The sequence below is a fragment of the Triturus cristatus genome, chromosome 4_2 (assembly GCF_964204655.1).
Source record: "Triturus cristatus chromosome 4_2, aTriCri1.1, whole genome shotgun sequence".
Lineage (NCBI taxonomy): Eukaryota > Metazoa > Chordata > Amphibia > Caudata > Salamandridae > Triturus > Triturus cristatus.
This window is the reverse complement of record NC_140586.1, coordinates 958134757-958157061: the sequence shown is the minus strand read 5'-3', so window position 1 is coordinate 958157061 and position 22305 is coordinate 958134757. Positions and strand designations below refer to the sequence as shown.

General features: G+C 45.6%; 1 protein-coding gene across 2 annotated transcripts in view; it reads left to right on the top strand.

Moving 5' to 3' along the window:
• Positions 1 to 22305, top strand: part of LOC146839113 (uncharacterized) — a 217371-nt gene that overhangs the window by 25621 nt on the left and 169445 nt on the right. For both annotated transcript variants that reach the window (XM_085603105.1, XM_085603104.1), the window contains exon 3: positions 4676 to 4786. In XM_085603105.1, the coding sequence (XP_085459231.1) occupies positions 4676 to 4786 (111 nt within the window). The remainder of the gene's footprint in view (positions 1 to 4675; positions 4787 to 22305) is intronic.

Here is a 22305-nt window from a genome sequence, read left to right as displayed (position 1 = left end):
ATAGCCTACTTAGGTGGGGGACCAGTAGGTTCTTGTAGTCCTTGTAGAAAGAGAGAGTGAGCCCATTTTGACCTGGGGTGCTACCCTCCCCATAGAATTCAAGGCAACCTGGATCTCAGTGGAGTCCAGCGGTCTCATTAGGTATTCCCTGTGCCCATTTGACAGCCAGGGTAGCTGTACATGTTCTAAATAATCTAAAATGGCTTTTTCATCAACTGCTATCTTCGACCTGTACAGATCCTCATAATACTTGCTGAATGCATGCGCTATATCAGAAGGGTCACTAAGTATACTGCCATCCTCCTCAATCAGCTCAGATACCCCACCTGAATCTCTTTGACGACGAGCTAGTGCCGAAAGCACTGGACCTGGCCTGTCCCCCTCACCATAAGATTTAGTTACTGCATACTTCCCCATGCATATCACTTCAATGTCCTCTTCCTCACTATATTCTTCCAGTGTTTTTTCAAAATGTCAGCGACCTGTGGGACACTACCCTCTTGCTCTAGCCTACCCAGTTGACTTTCAAGAGTCGATAGAGTCTGCCCCTTATAGAGCGGTGAACGTTCGCGTGTTTACTAATGGCCACACCTCTAATGTACACTTGAAATCCTCCCAGACTGTGGAAAAGTGTTCAACCGAGCAGATGTTAATGTAAAAAAGTCAGAGATTGCTGTGGCAAGCTCAGCCTTAAACACAGAGTCTAGTAGTGAACGGGAGACTACCCCGCGCAGGGGAATTTTAACCTCTAAAATAATTGGAGATTGATCTGAAAATGTGCGAGGCATCACTGTGCACCCACGGACATGCGGTAGTGGTGAGCCTGACATAAGCATGTAATCAATTCTAGTGTGTATGTCATGAGGGGCGAAATAGTGCATAAACCCGCCTGCCTCTGAATCCTTAGCCCTCCAGATATCGATCAGACCCAACTGCACTGCAATGTCACAGATGGTTTTTGCAGCTGCCGAGGGGCGCCCGGCCGGACCACTGGACCTATCCAAAAGTGGGTTTAAAACACAATTTAGATCGCCTCCCCATAATTGCGGTGACATCGAGTGGTCAGTGTAAGAAACTGGCTCTATATATACTGCACGAAAGTGAGGTACTGGGTGTACAGAGTCCAAGGGTATCCAGAGGTTTGGCAGAGGTTAAAGTTAGATAGAACCTCACTCTCTAAAGTGGTAGCTTGGTTGAGCAGTAAGGCAGTATCAGAGGACAGTGTTAAGCATTTGATGTACACACTCAGTCAGCAAATGAATTCACACACTCAAAGAACTGAACTCTAGGCCAATTGTTTTTGTATAAAAAATATACTGTTGTTTTATTTCTAGAACCAAGCAGGCCTGGTACAGGTAAGCATGTAAATACTTTCAGCTACAAGATGCTGTTTTTAAATACTTTCAAAATACAGTAGGACTTTGTACCAATTAGAGTTTACAGGGGTTGCAATGTAATGCACAAACTTAGTAGACTCAGTACATAGGAATCAATAGGCTTTTTCAGTAAAATGCAAATAAATTATTTCTCGGATTACTTTTACTAACACAGTGCTGGATCCTAGATTTAGCACCGGGACATTTCCTGAAAACAGTTGAGTAAATGTGTTTTAGTTAGTTGTACGATTTTTAAAGAATATTATTGTATATCAAAAGTTGACACTTAGAAACCTTTTCACATAGAATCACCAATGTTATCCTATGGGAGGAAATCCACTTAGCAGGTAAGTTACTTTAACAATACTTTTCTTACTCAGTGCTGGATACCTAGATTCAGCACTGGGACATTTCCTGAGAACAGTTGAGAAAATGCGTTTTGGTTATTTGTGTGATTTTTAAGGAATATTCTTAGTTTTCAAAAGTTGACACTTAGAAACTTTTTGGGAGAAAAAGTGTCAATGTTATTCTGTGAGGAAAAACAGGTTATCGGTTTCGAGGTAAGTAATCGGTCTTTTGAGTTAGGGTTCTGGGGTTAGACTCGGGGTCTCCCAGGGTCAGTGATGCACTGTTGTTGCACCCTCAGCGGCACTCGGGCGGCCGGGTGCAGAGTGTTGAGGCCCAATGTTATCCTATGGAGGATAGGGGGACTACGGTTGGTGGCTGCTGGCAAGCAGGCCATGGGGCTGTGGGAGCAAACATGTCGTGTTTGGTGTCAAACACCTCGGAATCATACCTCCCCGCCAGTAACTGGCGGGGGAGGTATGATTCCACCCTTCCAGAGGGACTTGTGTGAAACACCGGTACACCTGGTACCAGCTTTCTCGACCTGGGCATCACAAAATGGATGCTGCCAGCCACAGACACAACACTGCCTTCCTACTGCTGAGCCGTGCTCGAGCAGAGGAAGGCCTGCCAATAGGTTTCCTGTCACAGGGAGGTGTGACCACCTCCCAGACAGGCTCTAGTGTATTGGGGTTGGGTGGGTGCACTCTTAGAGTGCCAGAAAGTCTGCACTCAGGGGGCTCTGATCTGGTAAAACAAGCTGCTTTACATTCCTTCGAGACTTAGCCTGAAGGCTGCTCTCCATAGCTACCAATAGGATAGCTTTCATAAAGGTTATCTTTAACCTAATCATCAATAAGGGTCGTTTGGGCTGGTGCAAGGTGCCCACTTTAACTAGTGGACAGTATATACCAGGCCAATTTCTTACATTGATGTGTTAAAATCTCACTCTGGTACAGGTTGGTTCTTTATTCCACGTTACAATCGCACCCTGGTACAGGTAGGTTCTTAATTCCATGTTATAATCACACTCTGGTAGAGGTCGGTTCTTTAATCCATATCACAATCACACTTTGGTACAAATAGGTTCTGTATTGCATGTTACAATCACACTCTGGCAGAGGTAGGTGCTTTGTTCCATCTTACAATCACACTCTGGTACAGGTACCTTCTTTATTCCACGTTACAATCATACTCTGTTACAGGTCCGTTCTTTATTCCATGCTGCAATCACACTCTGGTAGAGGTAGGTTCTTTATTCCATGTAAAAACAACAGTTGATGGACAGAATGCAGAACAATGTCATACATTCACCCCAGTACAAAGATCTGGGTTTAAATCCATCGTTTTTTTGCTCACCATGCCATTCCAGTTTGAACCCAGCCATATGCAAATCAGTCTTGACCCTGTGCCTCATGGGAACAGTCCAGCCCGAACTGCCAAGCCAGGTCCTCCCTGGACTGGAAACAAGCATCCTAGGACCGGTTTCGGGGTTTCACCCCTCATCAGCCAGGATAGCTTGATTCCAGTGGCATGGAGAGCACGGGACTCACGTCTGAGCATACCCGTCCCACTCGGGGTGACAAATGCAAAAACAACAGTTGATGGACAGAATGCAGAATAATGTTATACATTCACACCAGTACAGAGATATGGGCCTAAATCCATCGTTTTTTTGCTCACCATGCCATTCCAGTTTGAACCCAGCCATATGCAAATCAGTCTTGACCCTGTGCCTCATGGGAACAGTCCAGCCCGAACTGCCAAGCCAGGTCCTTCCTGCGCCAGGTATGCCCAGACGTGGGTCCTGGGCTCACTGTGCCACTGGAATCAAGCTATCCTGGCTGAAGAGGGGTGAAACCCCGAAACCGGTCCTAGGATGCTTGTTTCCGGTCCAGGGACGGCATGGCTTGGCAGTTCGGGCTGCACTGTTCCCATGAGGCACAGGGTCAAGACTGATTTGCATATAGCTGTGTCTGAACTGGGGTGGCATGGTGAGCAAAAGAAGGATGGATTTAACCCAGATCTCTTGACTGGAGGTGAATGTTTTGATTTGTTCTGCATTCCGTCCATCAATTGTGTCTTTTGCTCTTTATTCCATGTTACAATCACACTCTAGTACAGGTCGGGTCTTTATTCAATGTTACAATCACGCTCTGGTAGAGTTTGGTTCTTTATTCCATGTCATAATCACACTATGGGACAGGTCGTTTCTTTATTCCATGTTACAATCGCACTCTGGTACAGGATGGTACGTTATTCCATGTTACATTTGCACTCTGGTACAGGACGGTACGTTATTCCATGTTACAATCGCACTCTGGTACAGGACGGTACGTTATTCCATGTTACAATCGCACTCTGGTAACTTCTCCCAGGTGTCTGTCCTCCCATCAGTGGTCCTTAACCTGCCCATCCAGAATCGGCATAAGCACCCTGACATTCCTGATATAATTCCACTCTCGAGGCCACACTAACCATTCCTGCATCAGTTCACCTAATAGGTAAAGGAAGCCTGCAAGACACAGCACACTCCTCTCACAGCGTGTCTCCTGAGGGGGCATGGCTCACATTCTCTCACCTCAGAGTTTACGCCAAATCTCTCACGGATTCTCTTGTTGATGGAGGGCGTCTCTCAAATTGTCTCTTTTGAAGGATGATGACATCTCCCACACTGTCTCTCTTGAAGCACATGTCTCACTCTGACTCTCCTGAAGGGAAGTACATCTCTCACATTGTGTTTTGTGAGGGAAGCGAGGACTTCTCTCACATTGTCTCTCTTGAAGGGTGTGCACATGTGTCACTTTGTCTTGGAATTTCTGGACTGAGCCTAATGTGCGGTGCTCGATATCAGCACCATCAATAAACACGTGTGAGACAAACATCAGATACTGCTCAGTATTGGATATTGCCCTCTTGTATTATTATTAATTTGTGATTTCTTTCTTTAACAGGCCCTCTAATTGCCAGTACTGTCTTTTCATTGAGAACAAAAGGAACACAACTGCTCCACCCTCTGGACAACACTGAGTCTGAGAAAAGAGGCGGTGTAACTATTTCCCCAGGTAAGCAAGCCGGGCTTTAGCCTTGATGTGAAAGTTATGGCTTCATGCATATTGGATATGTGCTTACTATACAAGGCACTGCTTACCCATCATAGTAGTGACCACGCACTCACGTAGGCTTGTACAAGGTGTATATCCTCACTAGACACGGCACTGCTTACCAATCACAGAAGTGTCCACACACTCGTGGAGGCACACACAAGGTGTATGTCCTCACAAGACAAGGCACTACTTACCCTTCACAGCAGTGACCACACACTCACGGAGGCACACATAAGGCATATGTCCTCACTAGACAAATTAGTGCTTATTGATTGCAGCATTGAGCACACACTCACGGAGGCACGCATAAGGTGTCTGCCTTCACTGGACAATGTACTGCTTATTGACTGCAGCATTGAGCACTCACTCACGGGAGGCACGCTTAAGGTGTCTGTCTTCACTGGACAATGTACTGCTTATTGACTGCAGCACTCAGCACACACTCATGGAGGCACGCATAAGGTGTCTGTCTTCACTGGACAATGTACTGCTTATTGACTGCAGCACTGAGCACACACTCACAAGAGGCACGCTTAAGGTGTCTGTCTTCACTGGACAATGTACTGCTTATTGACTGCAGCACTGAGCACACACTCACAAGAGGCACGCTTAAGGTGTCTGTCTTCACTGGACAATGTACTGCTTATTGACTGCAGCATTGAGCACACACTCACGGAGGCACGCATAAGGTGTCTGTCTTCACTGGACAATGTACTGCTTATTGACTGCAGCACTGAGCACACACTCACGGGAGGCACGCTTAAGGTGTCTGTCTTCACTGGACAATGTACTGCTTATTGACTGCAGCATTGAGCACACACTCACGGAGGCACGCATAAGGTGTCTGTCTTCACTGGACAATGTACTGCTTCTTGACTGCAGCACTGAGCACACACTCACAAGAGGCACGCTTAAGGTGTCTGTCTTCACTGGACAATGTACTGCTTATTGACTGCAGCACTGAGCACACACTCATGGAGGCACGCATAAGGTGTCTGTCTTCATCGGACAATGTACTGCTTATTGACTGCAGTATTGAGTACACACTCATGGAGGCACGCATAAGGTGTCTGTCTTCACTGGACAATGTACTGCTTATTGACTGCAGCACTGAGCACACACTCATGGAGGCACGCATAAGGTGTCTGTCTTCACCGGACAATGTACTGCTTATTGACTGCAGCATTGAGCACTCACTCACGGGAGGCACGCTTAAGGTGTCTGTCTTCACCGGATAATGTATTGCTTATTGACTGCAGCACTGAGCACACACTCACGGGAGGCACGCTTAAGGTGTCTGTCTTCACTGGACAATGTGCTGCTTATTGACTGCAGCACTGAGCACACACTCACAAGAGGCACGCTTAAGGTGTCTGTCTTCACTGGTCAATGTACTGCTTATTGACTGCAGTATTGAGTACACACTCATGGAGGCACGCATAAGGTGTGTCTTCACTGGACAATGTACTGCTTATTGACTGCAGCACTGAGCACACTCTCACAGAGGCATGCATAAGGTGTCTGTCTTCACCGGACAATGTACTGCTTATTGACTGCAGCATTGAGCACTCACTCACGGGAGGCACGCTTAAGGTGTCTGTCTTCACTGTACAATGTACTGCTTATTGACTGCAGCACTGTGCACACACTCATGGAGGCACGCATAAGGTGTCTGTCTTCACCGGACAATGTATTGCTTATTGACTGCAGCACTGAGCACACACTCACGAGAGGCACGCTTAAGGTGTCTGTCTTCACTGGACAATGTATTGCTTATTGACTGCAGCATTGAGTACACACTCATGGAGGCACGCATAAGGTGTCTGTCTTCACTGGACAATGTACTGCTTATTGACTGCAGCACTGAGCACACACTCATGGAGGCACGCACAAAGTGTATGTCTTCACCGGACAATGTATTGCTTATTGACTGCAGCACTGAGCACACACTCACGGGAGGCACGCTTAAGGTGTCTGTCTTCAATGGACAATGTACTGCTTATTGACTGCAGCACTGAGCACACACTCACAAGAGGCACGCTTAAGGTGTCTGTCTTCACTGGACAATGTACTGCTTATTGACTGCAGTATTGAGTACACACTCATGGAGGCACGCATAAGGTGTCTGTCTTCACTGGACAATGTACTGCTTATTGACTGCAGCATTAAGCACACACTCACAGAGGCACACATAAGGCTTGTCTTCTTTATAGGAAACCAGTGCATACTCGCAGACTAAAGCAGTGAAACCACTCCCAAATCAACACACAGGGCACAGGTTTTTACCTGCTGCATTTAATGTACCACTTGGAGCTGAGCATTGAGTACGTAATCACATGGGCAAACAGGGCATGTGTGCCAATACAGAGTAGATAAGGCAGTGGTCACAGACCACAGTAGTCGGCGCCTACACACAGGGCACACACATTAACCAGCAGTAGAAAAGGCACTGTTACAGACAGGCTGTACAATAGAGCACACTCTCACATACGCACACACAGGACATATTGTTGTGGCACATGTGCTCTCTCAAGCGGATGAGACACCACATCCACATATGGACTTAATACGTAATCACAAAAGTATACACATAGGGCACATGTTAAACAAGGTATTAAAAGAAGTTATCAGGGGATATAGACACAGTGATAAAGAGTGAAATGCAATAAGAGAATGTCATTGGCGATGGTGCACTGGAGAGACAAAATAAGCACATTTCTGACACAATAGCATGAGAGTAATCACCCTTACAGGCTATGTGATTTGTGCATTTTATTTTCATTCCAAGAAACTGTTCAAGAATAACTCAAATTCAACTTAAATTGGTACAATAGGTGCTCCTATCTAGTGATGGAGCATTGCAAGTGAATAAAGTGCACCAGTGTTACTTACAAGACAATATATACATGTAACTGAAAGAGATAATGAGATGTTTTTAACAACACACATAATACGAATGTCGAAAATCCAGGAGGCACCATTGAGATTACGACAAGAGTCCTTTACTGTAAAATGATTCTAGAGCTGTAAGTGCATCATCCGGTTTGCTCAAATTGAAAGGGCATGCCTAATTAAACCTTCAGGATAAGAGGTAGACCTTCTACAATCCTAAGGAAGGTCTGAGTTTAGAAATGCATCATCCAACTTGCTGCAAAAAGACTGCAAGCACCGTTTAAATGGCTACAGCATGCAAAGTATGATATGTTGGTGGAAATCACAAATGAAAAAATCACCACGCCAGTGTCGTGAGAACCAAAAGTCTCCCAGACAACTTGGTGTACACCGGGTTATCAATTGACCCCTTGACCTTATAACATCCATCCAAGGATCGATGTAATCCAACAGTGGTGCGCGCCTGCCAGAGCAAATCCAAGGCTGGAAGTGCTGAGCCGAGAGTGCCACTAAAGAAGAGTGCACTTAGCAGGATACATACAGATGCACTTACAGCGTCAGACATACCCTGCAAGCAAGTTCAGAGGGGAAGCACGACCTTGACTTGAATAAATTAAGATACACCGCAGACAGGTAGATCCACTAGTGGTGACAAGAACTACACGTCATGAAAAGTGATATGGAATGATAATGAGAGATACACAGAGAAGAAACGAGGTGAAACACCTGCCGGTAGAGATTAGAGAGATACAGATGTATACCTAGAAGACCATAGAAGAAAGAAGCATTCCAAGCGGGCAGAAGGAAGCACAAACAATAAGGGAGATTTGGGCTTCTGGAAAAATGGAGGAGGGGGAAGAAAATGAAGGGAAGGAAAGATGAAAAGAATATAGGTATTTAAAAGAAATATATACTGACACCAGAAGAAACAAGAGATTGGATATAATAGAAGGCAGAAGACCGAGACCTTTTAGGGAGAGAACAAAGATTGCCTCACAGTGAACAATGATACACACAGTGGTAAAAGAAAACATCCATGAATTAATGGAAAAAGATGCTTATGTTTTAAAAGCGTGACTGGAAATTATAAGAAGAGGCGAGAGGGGACAACAAGAGAAACAGACATGAAGTAAAGGCAGAAAGAAATACTATAAGAAAAAGAAAGGAAGACAGGAACTGATAGAGATGACAGGAGAGATAAGGAGACAAACCGGAGTAATGCTAGACAATACTAAGGGGGTAAAAAGAGGGACATTTATTGACAAATGGAGAGATATTTAGGGTACAAAAGAGACCATGACAAAAAGGCAGGGGCGAGTGAAAGATAGGCAAGAATTAATTACAGAAAATAATAATAGAGTACAGAGAAAGATACAGGTGGACCATAATGACAGAGAGAGTAAAAAAAACAGCAAGGTCAGAGTGTGAAAGAGAAAGACTGTAAGAAAGATAAAGAGAGCAGGTAATCTACCAACATTTTGATGGGACAAAATCTTTACATAATAACAAAATTATCATTCTATGAACACTTCTCCATTTCTCAGTTTATCTCCAATTATGTTTCTAGTTAAGTGCATTTTGCTTTGATCCTGTTCATGTTCTGAGAAATGTATTTTCTTGTAATTCTTAGGTGTGTTTATTTCCTTTTCTTTAAGGGTTAGTTTCACACAAGTGACGGGATTAGTTTTGGAGTTGGCCCCAGTGTTTGACTCTGTGCCCCATGTAAGGAGATCAACACAGGTGTGGAATAGAGAAAACTTCAAGGCTGTCATATTGAATGCCCCAGTGTCTCCTGCTTGGAGTGTTTGTATGGCCTTCTTGGAGGGGTTGTATGGCCTTCTTGGAGGGGGTTGTATGGCCTTCTTGGAGGGGTTGTATGGCACACTATCAACTCACGCTAATATTCTACAAAGAAGTCTGACTGCAAAAAAATCTCCATTGTTTTTCTGTAGTAGGGGATCTCTGTGTATAGTCCTAGTCATGTGAATAGTCCCGCCAATGTGCGTGGACCCCGTAGCACTTCATTAGATATATTCTCTTAAGTTGTTCTCTTCTGCATTCCTGCATAGACACTTAAGAGATAAAGGAAGACAATAATGCAGCCTAAAAACAACTAGGCTACGCTGGCCATTACTTCATCCTGAAGTGAAAAAGATAGCCAGGTAAAGTTAAATTTAACTATTTTACTGAGTTTCACCCATAGAGAAACTCCCCTTCACAAAGATCCTTTTTTTTCATGATAGAGGTGAAGGGTTGGACAGACAAGCCACATAGGCTGCCATTATGTGTCTGTAAATGGATACTGTGCCTTTAAGAATCCTTCCAGAGACCGTCGGTATCCCATGATGCACAGCCAAAGGCTAATTACATTCAGTTCTTTTTTCCGGCTTCTGCTAGCAGGACCCTGGAGCATTGAGCTCTACCATGAGTGGTATATTTTTCAATAATTAAGCTTACAAAAGTTAGTTTGAGTGTTTTACTCGACGTCTTTGGCCTTTTCCTTCCTTCTGCTGTCTTTTTTGGGCAGTTAGCCCACATTTTTCTTGTCAAAATGCCATCTTTATTCGACAAGTGCCCTTAATGTGGCAGGAAGAAGGCCAATTCGGACGCCCACAGAGTTTGTGTTCCTTAATCCTGCGTCATCTATAAATCCTTCTCCAGGAGGACCCTGCGTGACAGGGAGAAGATTCGTCTTCAAGGCCTGGAGCAGAGAAGACAACAGGCTGCAGGTGGGACATCTGGGCAAGGAGAGAGCAAGTCCTCCTCCAAGACCCATTCGTCGGCCTCTGTGGGGGGTCCCCAGTCGAAAGAAGGCTCAAAAACGACGCCAGTCCCGGTCGACGTCGAAGGCAACAACATCGACGTCGAGACCAGGTATGACGACGATATGCTCCCCATCGACTCAGGGCTCTGGGTCGAAGCGACGTCGAAGATCAACGTCGAGGGGACGGACGTCGAGGCCTCGGGTGAGGTCGACACCGAGGACATCCCGGTCAACGTCGACACACCATTGCCGTTGATCTGGGTCAAGAAGATATCGGCGCTCGCCGTCGAGGCGACACCGCCCTCACCATCGACGTCGACGAGACGTTCGACGTCGAGAAGAAGGTCGACGTTGAGGAGGTATCATCGTAGTTTGACGTCGAGAGACAAGTCTCCCTCTGTGGTCAGCCTTTCAACGTCAACAGCAAGTTTTAGGTCACAATGACGTTGGCGCTCGCCGTCGAGGGCACTACATCCAGGGCTCCCTCTTCAAGGTCAGCCCGCAAACCGATAAGGGTGGTATCAACCTCGGACTCGGAGTAGTCCTGGACCTATTCTCCAACTAGGACACTGGAACCTGCTCCTGGTCAGCCTGTGGCTCCTAGTCAGTCACCGCCTCCACGGCCCAGGACTCCTACTCCTCCTCCTAAAACTCCTCCTCCTCCTTCTCCTCCGTCTCAGCTACCTGCAGAACCTAGAAGGGCAAGGTCACGGTCACGGCCAAGACATCGCTCTCACAGCCGGCACCATTCTTCTACAAGGTCTCACCGGCGCCGTCGTCACAAGAGATCTCGTTCTCGATATACTGGGGACACAGCATCCACTAGTGAGGGAAGATACTCTCCCACATTATCGGATTCGCCACCTCTGAGAGTGTCACCTGTTGATGACATTGCCACATTCCAGGAGATTCTTGTGAGGGTAGCGGCAAAACTGGGCATTGCGTTGTCTGTGCCTACTCGCACTACGTCGGTGATTTTTGAGACGCTGCAGCAGAGGCAAGCCTCTCGCCCTCTGCTTCCCTTGGTACCCGGATTGGAGGAACCGGCGATGGAGTTATTCCTTACACCTTCCTTGGAAAAATCTGCGCCTTTGAGGCTCCAAAAGAAATACCGTCCCCCAGACTCTGACCCTGCATTTCTTCGGGCCGACCCCCCCCCCCCCCCCCCCGGATTCAGTGATCGTGGTGGCAGCAAAGGAGCAGCATGCTATGGCCCCCTCGTCCACATTCCCTCCGGACAAGGAAAGCCGTAAGCTTGACTCTCGGGGGAGAAAAGTCTGCAGCAGCATCAATGAAGGCGGCCAGCTCTACTGGCCTGCTGGGCCGTTACGACCGTTCCTTGTGGCAGTCTCTTCACCAGTTCCTAGACTTCCTACCTAGGGACAAACGGGAGGATTTCCAGGAGGTACTCAACGAGGGGCTGATGGTCTCAAATCAGATTATCAGCGCGGCAGCGGACACCTCTCTCCTTGCAGCCCACGAGTATTGCCATGGCGTTACTCTCCTGGTTGCGTCTCACCTCTTTAAAACCAGATGCTTAACAGCGTATCGCGAACCTTCCATTCTCGGGTACCACCCTCTTTGATTCCCATGCGGACGAGGAGATGGAGACCCTCAAAGCTGTTGGCTTGGAGAAGCCTAAGGAGCAGCGTAGGAATTTCCGCCCTTTCCAACGGTGTTATACCTCTCAGCGATTCCAGCGTGGGCAGGGCCTTCAGTCTGGACAGCAACAACAGTGCAAACCTGATTTTACTTACCTTTTCTCTAGGAAATGTCCCAGTGTAATATCTAGGCATATCACACTGAGTAGAAAACGTTACTTAAAAAGTAACTGAAAAGTATTCTGAACAGTAATTATACAAACAACATTGGTCTAAGTTCAGTCTTTGAGTTTGTGACATCATTTGCTCATTTAGTTTGTACAACAAATGGTTATCCTCTGATAAAGCCTTACTGCTCGCCCACACTACCACAAATAGAGAGTAAGGTGCTAGCTACTTTTACCTCTGCCTACCTGTGGGATTCCATTGGACTCTGTGCACACTATACCTCACTTTGGTATAGTATATACAGAGCAAACTTCCTACATTGGTGACTGCGGGGGGATATCCAACTTTGCATTGTTGGACTAACTTGGTTACCACCTGATCACACGACAGAACTCTTAAATTGCTTATGATTTATGATTTTTTTATTTTACAAAATGTTTCCAAATTGCTAAAAGTCTTGTTAGGGTCTTGTTTAAGTCCCTTTAAAATTTTAGAAAAATAAAAGATCACTTTAGTTAGGAATAAGAGGGGTTAGAAGTTTTTTTTTTTTTTAGCAATGTCTCTTAAGAAGAACCCAGCTGTTAGTGAAGAAAACCACAATGGCATAGAGGACCAGGTTGAGGAGCTGGACCTCACCCCTCATCTCCACTTAGATGTTAGGGAGTTAAGGTCTCTATGCAAGCTTAAAAATATAATTACGGGAACCCTTCCCTCCAAACAAAAGCTCCAGGAGCTGATGGCAGGGCATGCTAAGGACCATCCCTCTGAGAATGGTGAAGACCTCTCAGAGGGAGAAAAAGATGCAGTGGATGGGGGTACCTTCCAACCCCCTTCCTTCCACCACTTCTTAGGGAGAGAAGGCCCAAGTGCCCCTCAATCCAAGAATACAACTCACAGTACCCAGAGCCCACACAGGTGGGTCAGGTACTTCTGAGGACATTGCGGACAGCCTCAATGAGGAGGACAACCTTTTAGTAAGGTTGACCAAGAGATTGGATCTAGAAACTAGACTCCTGGCTCTAGAGAAAGAGAGAGCAGAGATGGGCTTAGCATCCATCAATGGTAGCAGCAATTTACTAAATAAGGTTAAAGGGCAATCTTATGATCCTAAAATCCCTAAAGGGATTGTCCCTAAATATGAAGAGGGTGATGATATCAGTTTATCACCCAGGAAACAGGTCGTCCTTGAACTTAACGAAGCGTCTTTCTGTGCCAGTCTCCCTGCTACTCTCTCTTGAGGAACTTGATGGGGTCGGTACCTCTTGAGCTCATCTCATGGCATCCGATCCTCATCACCAGTTTTAAGACCACACAGGCATGTGGTTAAATAGATTTATTTGACGAAAAGAAGGTACATACAACCGATCCCAGGCAGACCAGCTTAAAGTCTCTACCTTGGAATTCCAAGTTTCCAAGGCAACTCAGAATATAATGACAAGCCTAGAATGACTGTATTCACTGAGATGTTATCAGTCACTTAGCTTTGCATTACAACAATAACAATGTCCTAAACCACTTCGAATTCAAAGCAGCAACACCGCTGGAAAAATATGAACACTCCAACGAAAACTAAAAAAACCTTAAATAACTAACAAACTAAAAATCTTTGTCTTTCTATTATTTATACTAATCAGTCTAAATTATAATATTTAAGACAAACCCTAGTTATACTGCTAAGTAAAAATAAAATGAATAGACATATAATAGAAGCTAACGTACGGCACAAAATAATAAATAAAAACCAACATTTAATTAGTCATAAATAAAATGCAAAGCAATTGATTAAACACAACAAAATAAAACACTGTCCATCAAGCAAATATTTCTCACCGAATAAAAATATAAGTTACAGTTTTGAAGTTGATGTCCACGATCTTCCTTAACTGAATACAAAATTCGACAAAAAATATAAATAAAATCAAACAGGTAAAACATCATGTCAATAGAATAAACCATAGTCAAAGCCATCAAAAAATTGCAATTAAAGGAAAGCTCCTTTTGTTGGAAAATGATGTAAGTTCAATTCGGACTGCTCTAAGACAAGAAATGTTTGTCGCTTGAACGGGAAAAGCGTTGTTTTTAGAAATTATGAGAAAGCCTTGGAGTTATTTGAAATTGAGCGTAGTGGTACATGTTCTCACCCAAAGTCTGCATTGAAAACTCTAATCTAAAAAATGATTAACAAAGTCAGTCACAAGAGAGATATATTTCTGTGTTCAGGGCACTCCAGAAATGACATAATAGTGGGGTGCTGTATGTATACAAAACCCCAATCGTATGTTGTATGGAACCTCCCCCATGGAGTGCGTAGAACTATTTTGGTGTTAGGGATGAACCTGCTGCTCCCTTTGCGAATTATAACATGGGCCTGGGGAGGGGGGGGGGTTACTTACTTGGAATAGACTGTGATCTATGTGGAGATTAGGTGCAAGATCTAAATCCTGTATCATGTGTTTGTCCCGCGCTGCAAGCACTGCGACTGTGTTTATTAAAACCTGTATCTTCAAAGTATAACTTCATCACCGCAGAGGAGGCCCAAAGTTGTCTATTAGCCCCTCCCTCTGATTTAGTATGTTTTAAAGTTCTTTGCTTTATGAAACAATTTTCAAAGATTTTTTTTTTGAGACATGTATAACGCTGTGCTTAGTACTGGTAGGCCAAACACGGTCCGTAATGGGTAGTACATTTTCCACGTTTTAAACTGGAACCTAGGGCAAGATGTAAAATCAAGTGCTATCTGTCTGCCCCCAACAATATGTTTAGTTCTGATAGGCCAAACATGGTCCCTGTTGTGTAGCATATTTTCCGCATCATATATCGATACCTAGGGTACTTAAATTGTATAAAGGAGGATGTTGGAATTTTAATTAAGGGACAAAGTATTAATGCAGTTTAGCACAATTACACAATCGGTTGTGTAAAGGTTACTATATATGTGCACTTGCACTTTCATCATTAGGTTGCATGATTATTTGAAGTCATTTTTTGCATTTTTCATATATATTGTCTTTTCACCTTTAATTGTATAGAGAAATTGCAATTGCTATGTCCACAACGGTATTTTATTCTGCTATTTTGAACAGTATGATGTGATACACTGTAAATGTTCTTCTTTTTGTAACTTTTTTTGTGGAACTCATTTGAGTTCCGAATCATAAATAAATTACATTGAAATTGAAAACAGCTTTAAAACTGAAAAATAAAAGGAAATAAAAAAATGACTCTTGGAAAAAATATAACCTAGTTCAAATCAAATCAAAAAACAACTTTATTCGGTTTTTCAATAAAAACCATAAAAGTTACGACCTGTCCACACCTCATTAAAACTGATTCTTAAAGATTTTGCGAATTATGACAAGAGATAACAAGCATTGGCATAGCCAATAGGTCTCGCCCTTGGGACCTTAAAAGTGTTTAGCCATGCAACAGTTGCATAACTAAATACTTATAAGGTCCCAAAAGCGAGACCTATTGGCTATGCAAAGCGGCCGTGGGGCCGCGAAAGTTAAAGTGATCGCGATCGGTATCACAATCAAACATCAAAGCGGCCCTGCGGCCGCGAAAGTGAAAGTAATTGCGGTAAAGCGCGGCGCGCGCACTCGCGCACATGCACTGTAGCTCTAGGCTGGCCTGGTAGCACTTTTTGGAGCCCTCTCAATAAGTCTCGCCAGACCAGCGCATGCGCTGGGTCAGGCGAGACCTAAAAACAGGTGGTTACATATAGTTAAAAAGAGAGATTTACAATTCATATCAATAAATAATGTACAATACAAAACACATAGACCGTAATTTGTAACAAGGGATACCTTCTCCCTCTAATGTGACTAAAATTCAAAACACGCCCTTGTTCTCACTGCTGATTTCAAATATCCCACAATAAAAAAAATAGTCTGGTTCAAGCATCTGCAAACACATAAGAGCTGGGCGGACCAGGTTAAAATTCAGCCTCTTTAAAAGGGGAACAAAAAGTGTCTCCGTGGTATATTATAAAATTTGCAGAGGAACAAAAAATGCAGCAAGTCCTGTGGAGACACTCGGTCGCAGCCACAGGGTGCTAACACCTGTCCTCTGCTACACCCTTTTGGAACGGCAAGTAACAAATGGAGAGATCAAAGCGGAACCTAGACAATAAAAACCACTCATAAGTAGTCAATGTTCCCAAAAGATATGGCTCGGTTGATGGATTAGTTTTAAGGGCCAGAAATTTGCGAACACTGGGTTTTCGTAGTTCCAGCTCATCTCTTTCTAGCTTCCTGATACAGCTGAAAGGTTTCTTGACCAGTTCCACATCCTTTTTTACAATAACAGAAGGTTTTAAAAAGAGGTCAGGGCGGCCCAGCGCAAAAAAACAACTACCAATGTATTTCAACCATGGGTTACGAGACATATGGTCAAGGCTCATGCAGTCAGTTATGATCTGCTGGGTAAGCTCCAGTTCCTTATTTAACCAACACTTAAGCCAGAACACCAGGGGATGCAGTGCCAGAGTGTCCCCCAGTTCCTCATGAACTCCCAGATTTGATAGACTTTTTGGCACACCCAGCAAGCGTTTTAAGCAGTTGTTCTCAACTATCTGCAGTGCATCAATGGTGGTGTATCCCCAGATCTCGCTGCCATAACAGGCAGTTGCTACACCTTTGGCTGATAGATTTTCAACATGGCTGCAATTGGGCACCTGCCCATCTTGGCAGCAAAGTTGAAAATAGTGGTGGTTATTTGTGTAAACTCCCCTTTTTTCTTCTGGATAAGGGGCCCCCCACTTTATGCGGTCATCCAGCAAGACCCCCAGGTATTGAAACACTCTCGTAGGGGGGAACCTTCTCAGGGCCCACCGTGAAAGAATACTTTTTCGAGGGCCGAGCCCCTACCTGCATGATGTAAGATTTGGCGTTGTTGATTGCCAGATCGCGGGACCCCATGAAGGACAGAAAAGAGTCCGGTAAGGATTGGAGTCCCCTGGCTGTTCTGGCTATAAGGACCGCATCGTCCGCATATAGTAGGACCGGGAGATCCCGTCGCCCTATATGCGGATAATCAGCCCCTGTTGCAACCAAGGCTCCCTCGAGCTCGTTAATGTAAAGATTGAACAGGAAGGGGGCCAGAATGCAATCTTGGCGTACCCCCCCTTCCGATTTTAAAATCCCTAGAAACCCGAAGATCTTGGGCAAATCTAACGTTCGCCTTTGTTTCTCTATGCAGATCCATTAGGAAGTCCACGATATTGGCCTCCACCCCCATGGCCCTCATGGACTGCCACAGTTTGACCCGGTTAACACAGTCAAACGCGGACGAAAGGTCCATGAAGGCCATGTAGATCGTACCTGGGCGGGCCATCGTATACTTGCCAAGGATCAGGTAGAGGTTCAAACATTGGGCCACTGTCGACCGTCCCGGGCGAAACCCGAATTGGATATCAGAGATGATGTTATGCTCCACAGCCCAGTAGGATAATCTTTGCAATAATACACCTCCCACCACCTTTACTATTGAGTCGATGAGGGAGATCGGTTGATAGCAAAACGAGATGTTGCGATCCCCCTTTTTGAACACTGGCACAATGGTAGAAATAGCCCAAGATTCAGAGCAGCCATCCCTGGCTGCCGCATTGAGTACGGCCGTAAGGATTGGTGCCCAAAAATGTAGGTCTGATTTATCGAGGTCCGGCGGGATTCCATCCAGGCCCGGAGTCTTATTATATGTTAAACCGGCGATCCACGCCTCCACCTCTGTCTGCTCGAAGACCAAACTATCAGTTTTGGTTTCCCACGGTGGCTGTTCAGGGAGGGCCGTGGACCCCTTAAACATAGACTGAAAATGGGCCACCCATTCTTCCGTTGTAATATGGGAGGCTATATCACTGCCTGTATCTAAAGCAAACAAGGGTCTGCTGATGATGCCCCAGAATTTTTAAATGTTCCTTAGAGTGCTAGACTCTAACAGCTCCTTCCATGCCCTCTCCTTAAGAGCTCCCTTGCGGGTAGCTAAAACCTGTTTGTATACTAGGCGACAAGAGCGTATGAGTTGTTGATTTCTCCGGATAGCTTTCAAGGCCTCTTTCAGCCTTCGTGCTGCCTGGGTGCAGGAAGAGTCAAACCATCTTGGGGTTGAATTGGGTACTGTACGTGCTGGTGCACTTAAGAGTTCCCCTACCCTAAGAAAAATAACTTAGAAGGCGCTAAGGACATCCCTTGGTAAACTATCCGGCAGGGCACAGAGAGCAAGTTCAGCGGCGCAAGAATCTCTCACTTCCCTGTAAAAAACATCTGAGACCTCCCCCTACGTTTTCTAGAAAATAGTGGACCGCTCAGGTACACACATAGGGGATTATGGTCACTGTAAGCTCTGTCCCTAATAGTGAACCCTTGAAATGCGGACTGGATGGTAGAAGAAATTAAAATATAGTCGATAAAAGACGCTCCGCCTCTCCCTTTAAAAGTGGGAATCAAAGCTTTACTATTAGGAGCCACGAGTGATATTAATGTCAATAGGTCCAATTCATTAATTAGTTTATTCAATTCGTCCCCCTGGTTGGAATGCTCAACATGGAACCCCCCCATTCTGTGGCAATCCAGCTCAGACATTATTGTAAGCTTTGGGTCGCCACATGGATGAGTGTTAAAGTCACCATTAATGAGTGCAATGTGTTTCCACAGAACTTCCTTAGGTAGTGGCCCAACTGGGTAATCTTACATTCCCCCTGCCCGTAATATTGTTCCCCTTCTTGAGGGTAATAGCTTGGCTGAAAAAAGGGTGAATCCGTACATGGCAAGGAGATATAAGTAACCAATCCGCCCTTTGCTCTGCCGCTAAGTGATGGAGAGGCAGGGACAAAAAAAGCTTTAAAGCCCTCCAAAGCGAGAGGTAAGCCTGGGACATGGGTGAAAGTATGGGGCCCCTGGAACGCCTACCGCGGGGGAATCTGTGCTCCGCCGTTATTGCCCGATCAGTCGCCGGCCCCATCCCCTTAGCCGACCCATCTTCCTTGTTCCGGGCATTGAGTTTACCCAGCCCTAGTCCTGATCTCTTCCCCTTCTTGATACTCCTATGGACTGGTAGGGTCCCCCTCTCAGGGGAGCACATGCTGCTATTTCTGATTGTGGATTGCCTTGTGGGTTTGTTTTTCTGGTTGTTCTTTCAGTTTAAAATGAAACCGTACAGTGGTGTGGCTATCAACGCTGCTAACTCCTGTGCATCTTCCTCAGCCGCAATACACGCTCTACAATGTGTATCATATGCTCCTTTTGTCTGCTAGCGGCCGGCCGGAAGGTTGTAGGCCCATCTTTGTATATTTTTTGAGTTTTGTAATAAACGGTTTCAAAAAAAAAAAAAGCCCTCCAAAAACTGGTTACATTCCACCAGCCATGTTTCCTGGAAGCAAATGACAGAGAATTGCCTGACAAACTGCTGCCATGTGGGGTCATGAAACTTATCGGCCAGTCCTGCTATATTCCATGATATAGCATTACTATCCGGTATATAGAGTATCACCTCATTCTGTATAAGTGGGCATGTGAGAAGAATGAATATTGTACTGCGTGGGGATGGGCCTCCCTCCATAGGTCCACCAAGCCCATTTCCTGTAACCATTTCTTCCCTTCCTTCGATAACTCCCCCTTCTGATTGAAGCTAGCCTTAGACCTGTCCTTGTCCGTATCTATAACCAAATTCAGGTCCCCACCAACCAACGTCATACGATTTTTGTGTAACCATGATCTCCGCTATTGCCGCTCTCAGGAAACCTTCCTGCCCTGTGTTGTGGGCATATATAGAGCCTAGGACCATGATTTGGTTGCCTAATTGGATTGTGTACGCCAAAAGCCTCCCTTTTATCTCAGCCACTTTATCTTTCACATCTCCTTGCAATGTTTGGCAATCAGGATGGCAACTCCCGCTTTCTTTTCTACGGTTGAGGAGAAGAACTGCTGGGGGAACGCCCTAGAGCGCAGTCAATGCCAATCTTTAGGAAATAAGTGCATCTCCTGTAGGAGGCGCACGTCGGCCGCTGAGTTTTCTAAGTAGGAGAGAATCGCTCTTCTTTTAATGGGATTATTGAGCCCCTTTACATTAAGTGTGAGGAGTTTCACTACCTCACTTGACATTTCAGGTGTTTGCCTTCAATGCTCATCTGGGCCCCAAGTCGTAACCCATTGCCCCCCTCTTCTTGCTCGCTCCCTCTGCCATCTTGTTCTGTAACCTCATGCATGAATACCGCTAGGCTCTAAGTCCCTCAATACCGGTTTCCCCCCTCACCTTCCCTAACCCCAACTAGAACAAAAGTCAATATACCCCAAAATAGTCCAGGATCCGCAGAGCTAGTCCGCGTACCCTTGGTAATCCAGTTTGTAGGGTGCATATTGTGGCCAACAAATTCCCCCCTGCTCCCTGGAGTTCTGCTCGCCGCCCACCCGGCACAGCATTGCTCACCTATCTGACCCCTGCATCAGTTCAAACGCCTACTTTGGAGCAGGCCTCGTTGGACAGGGAATCCAGGATGGCCTGTCTCTTCTGTGTGATTGTCTCCGAGTCAGGTTTCAACGTAATTTCTGAAAGTCTGCCTCCCCGGGCTTGCCTCCATCGCTGTTTTTGTGATTTTTTTTTTTGTCCCCTCTCTACAAGTCTTCCCGTTGGGGGTTCTCGATCCCAAGGATGCGACATGCTCCTTGTAAAGACCGGATTTGATGCAACTTGTCATCCCACCTGAAGATAAGTCGAAAGGAGTGACCCCATAAATACGTGAAGCCTTGATTACGGAGATCAGTCGTAACTGTCCGGAAATCTCGCAGTTTCTGTAGTGTAATTGTGGCTAGGTCTTGGTAAGGGCAATGGTATGGCCCTGGTACGTCAGTGGTTGAGCGTCTCGTGCTTTCTTTAGTATCCGTTCTTTTAACTGAACATCTGGTAGGTATGCCAAGATATTGGGGGAAGGTGCTGGTGCTTTCCTTTGCAGAAACCGGTCCTAGGAAGCTTGTTTCCGGTCCAGGGAAGACATGGCTTGGCAGTTCGGGCTGGACTGTTCCCATGAGGCACAGGGTCAGACTGATTTGCATATGGCCATGTCTGAACTGGGGTGGCAGAGTGGGCTAAAGAACGGTGATGGATTAAACCCAGATCAGTTGACTGGGGGTGAGTGCATGCAATGTTCAACACTCCGTCCATCATTTCCTTTGGTTTTTGCTTTCCTTTGCAGGCCTACCCTGTGTGCTCTGTCTATTTTAATTTCAAAATCCTGAGGCTCTTGCAGGATGTGTCTGAAAAGGCCTTGGAGGTACCGAGGATTATCCGTTCCCTCTTCTTTAGAAGGCACGTCCTTGACTCATATGTTATTTCTTCGGGAACGATTCTCCAAATCTTCTGCATGGGCTTGGATATCTATCTGCTGGGCCCGGAGGCGAAGTACCTCTTGCTGCAACTGTTCCACTTCTTCATCCCGGGCCCACTCATGATCCTCCATGGTAGCGACTCTTTCCCCCACTGCGTCCAGGTCTTGTCACACTTCTTTAATCTCTTATGAAAAGTCATCTCTGAGGGCCTGTAGATCTTCTCGGAGGGTGGTGAACAGATATTCCAAGAAGGTGCGCGTGACCGGTTCCTCTGCGTTTTCCATTTCTTTCCCTCCTGTCGCGGTTGGCGATTCTCTCCCATCTCCTCCGCATGCCCTGGTCATCTTGGTAAACATGTCTTTCACGTTTCTATCCTTTTTGCCACGTGTTGTAGACATTGTTGATCTAAGATCAGTGTGGCTAGATCGACGGTTCGGTAGTGGAATACACTTCCGGTGAATGAGTGTAGGGTCTTTGCTTCTAGCTTGTCCATTCCCGCAAAGTGCCCCACCAGTCACCTTCTCTCTGCTCGTCCTCTAATACTTTATTGCCTCGGGATTACCGCCTCTGCTCACAAATCTCCCCGCAGTCAAAGTGGGCATCCATACAGACTGTGGAACCAGGTTCTCCTTGCCCCTCCTCCTTCTCCGCAGGATAGCTCAGCTTCTCTAGTCTCTGGATCTATGGGCTTAGTGGATGATCTTCGGTGTAGGGCAGTGGAGCTATGTGGGC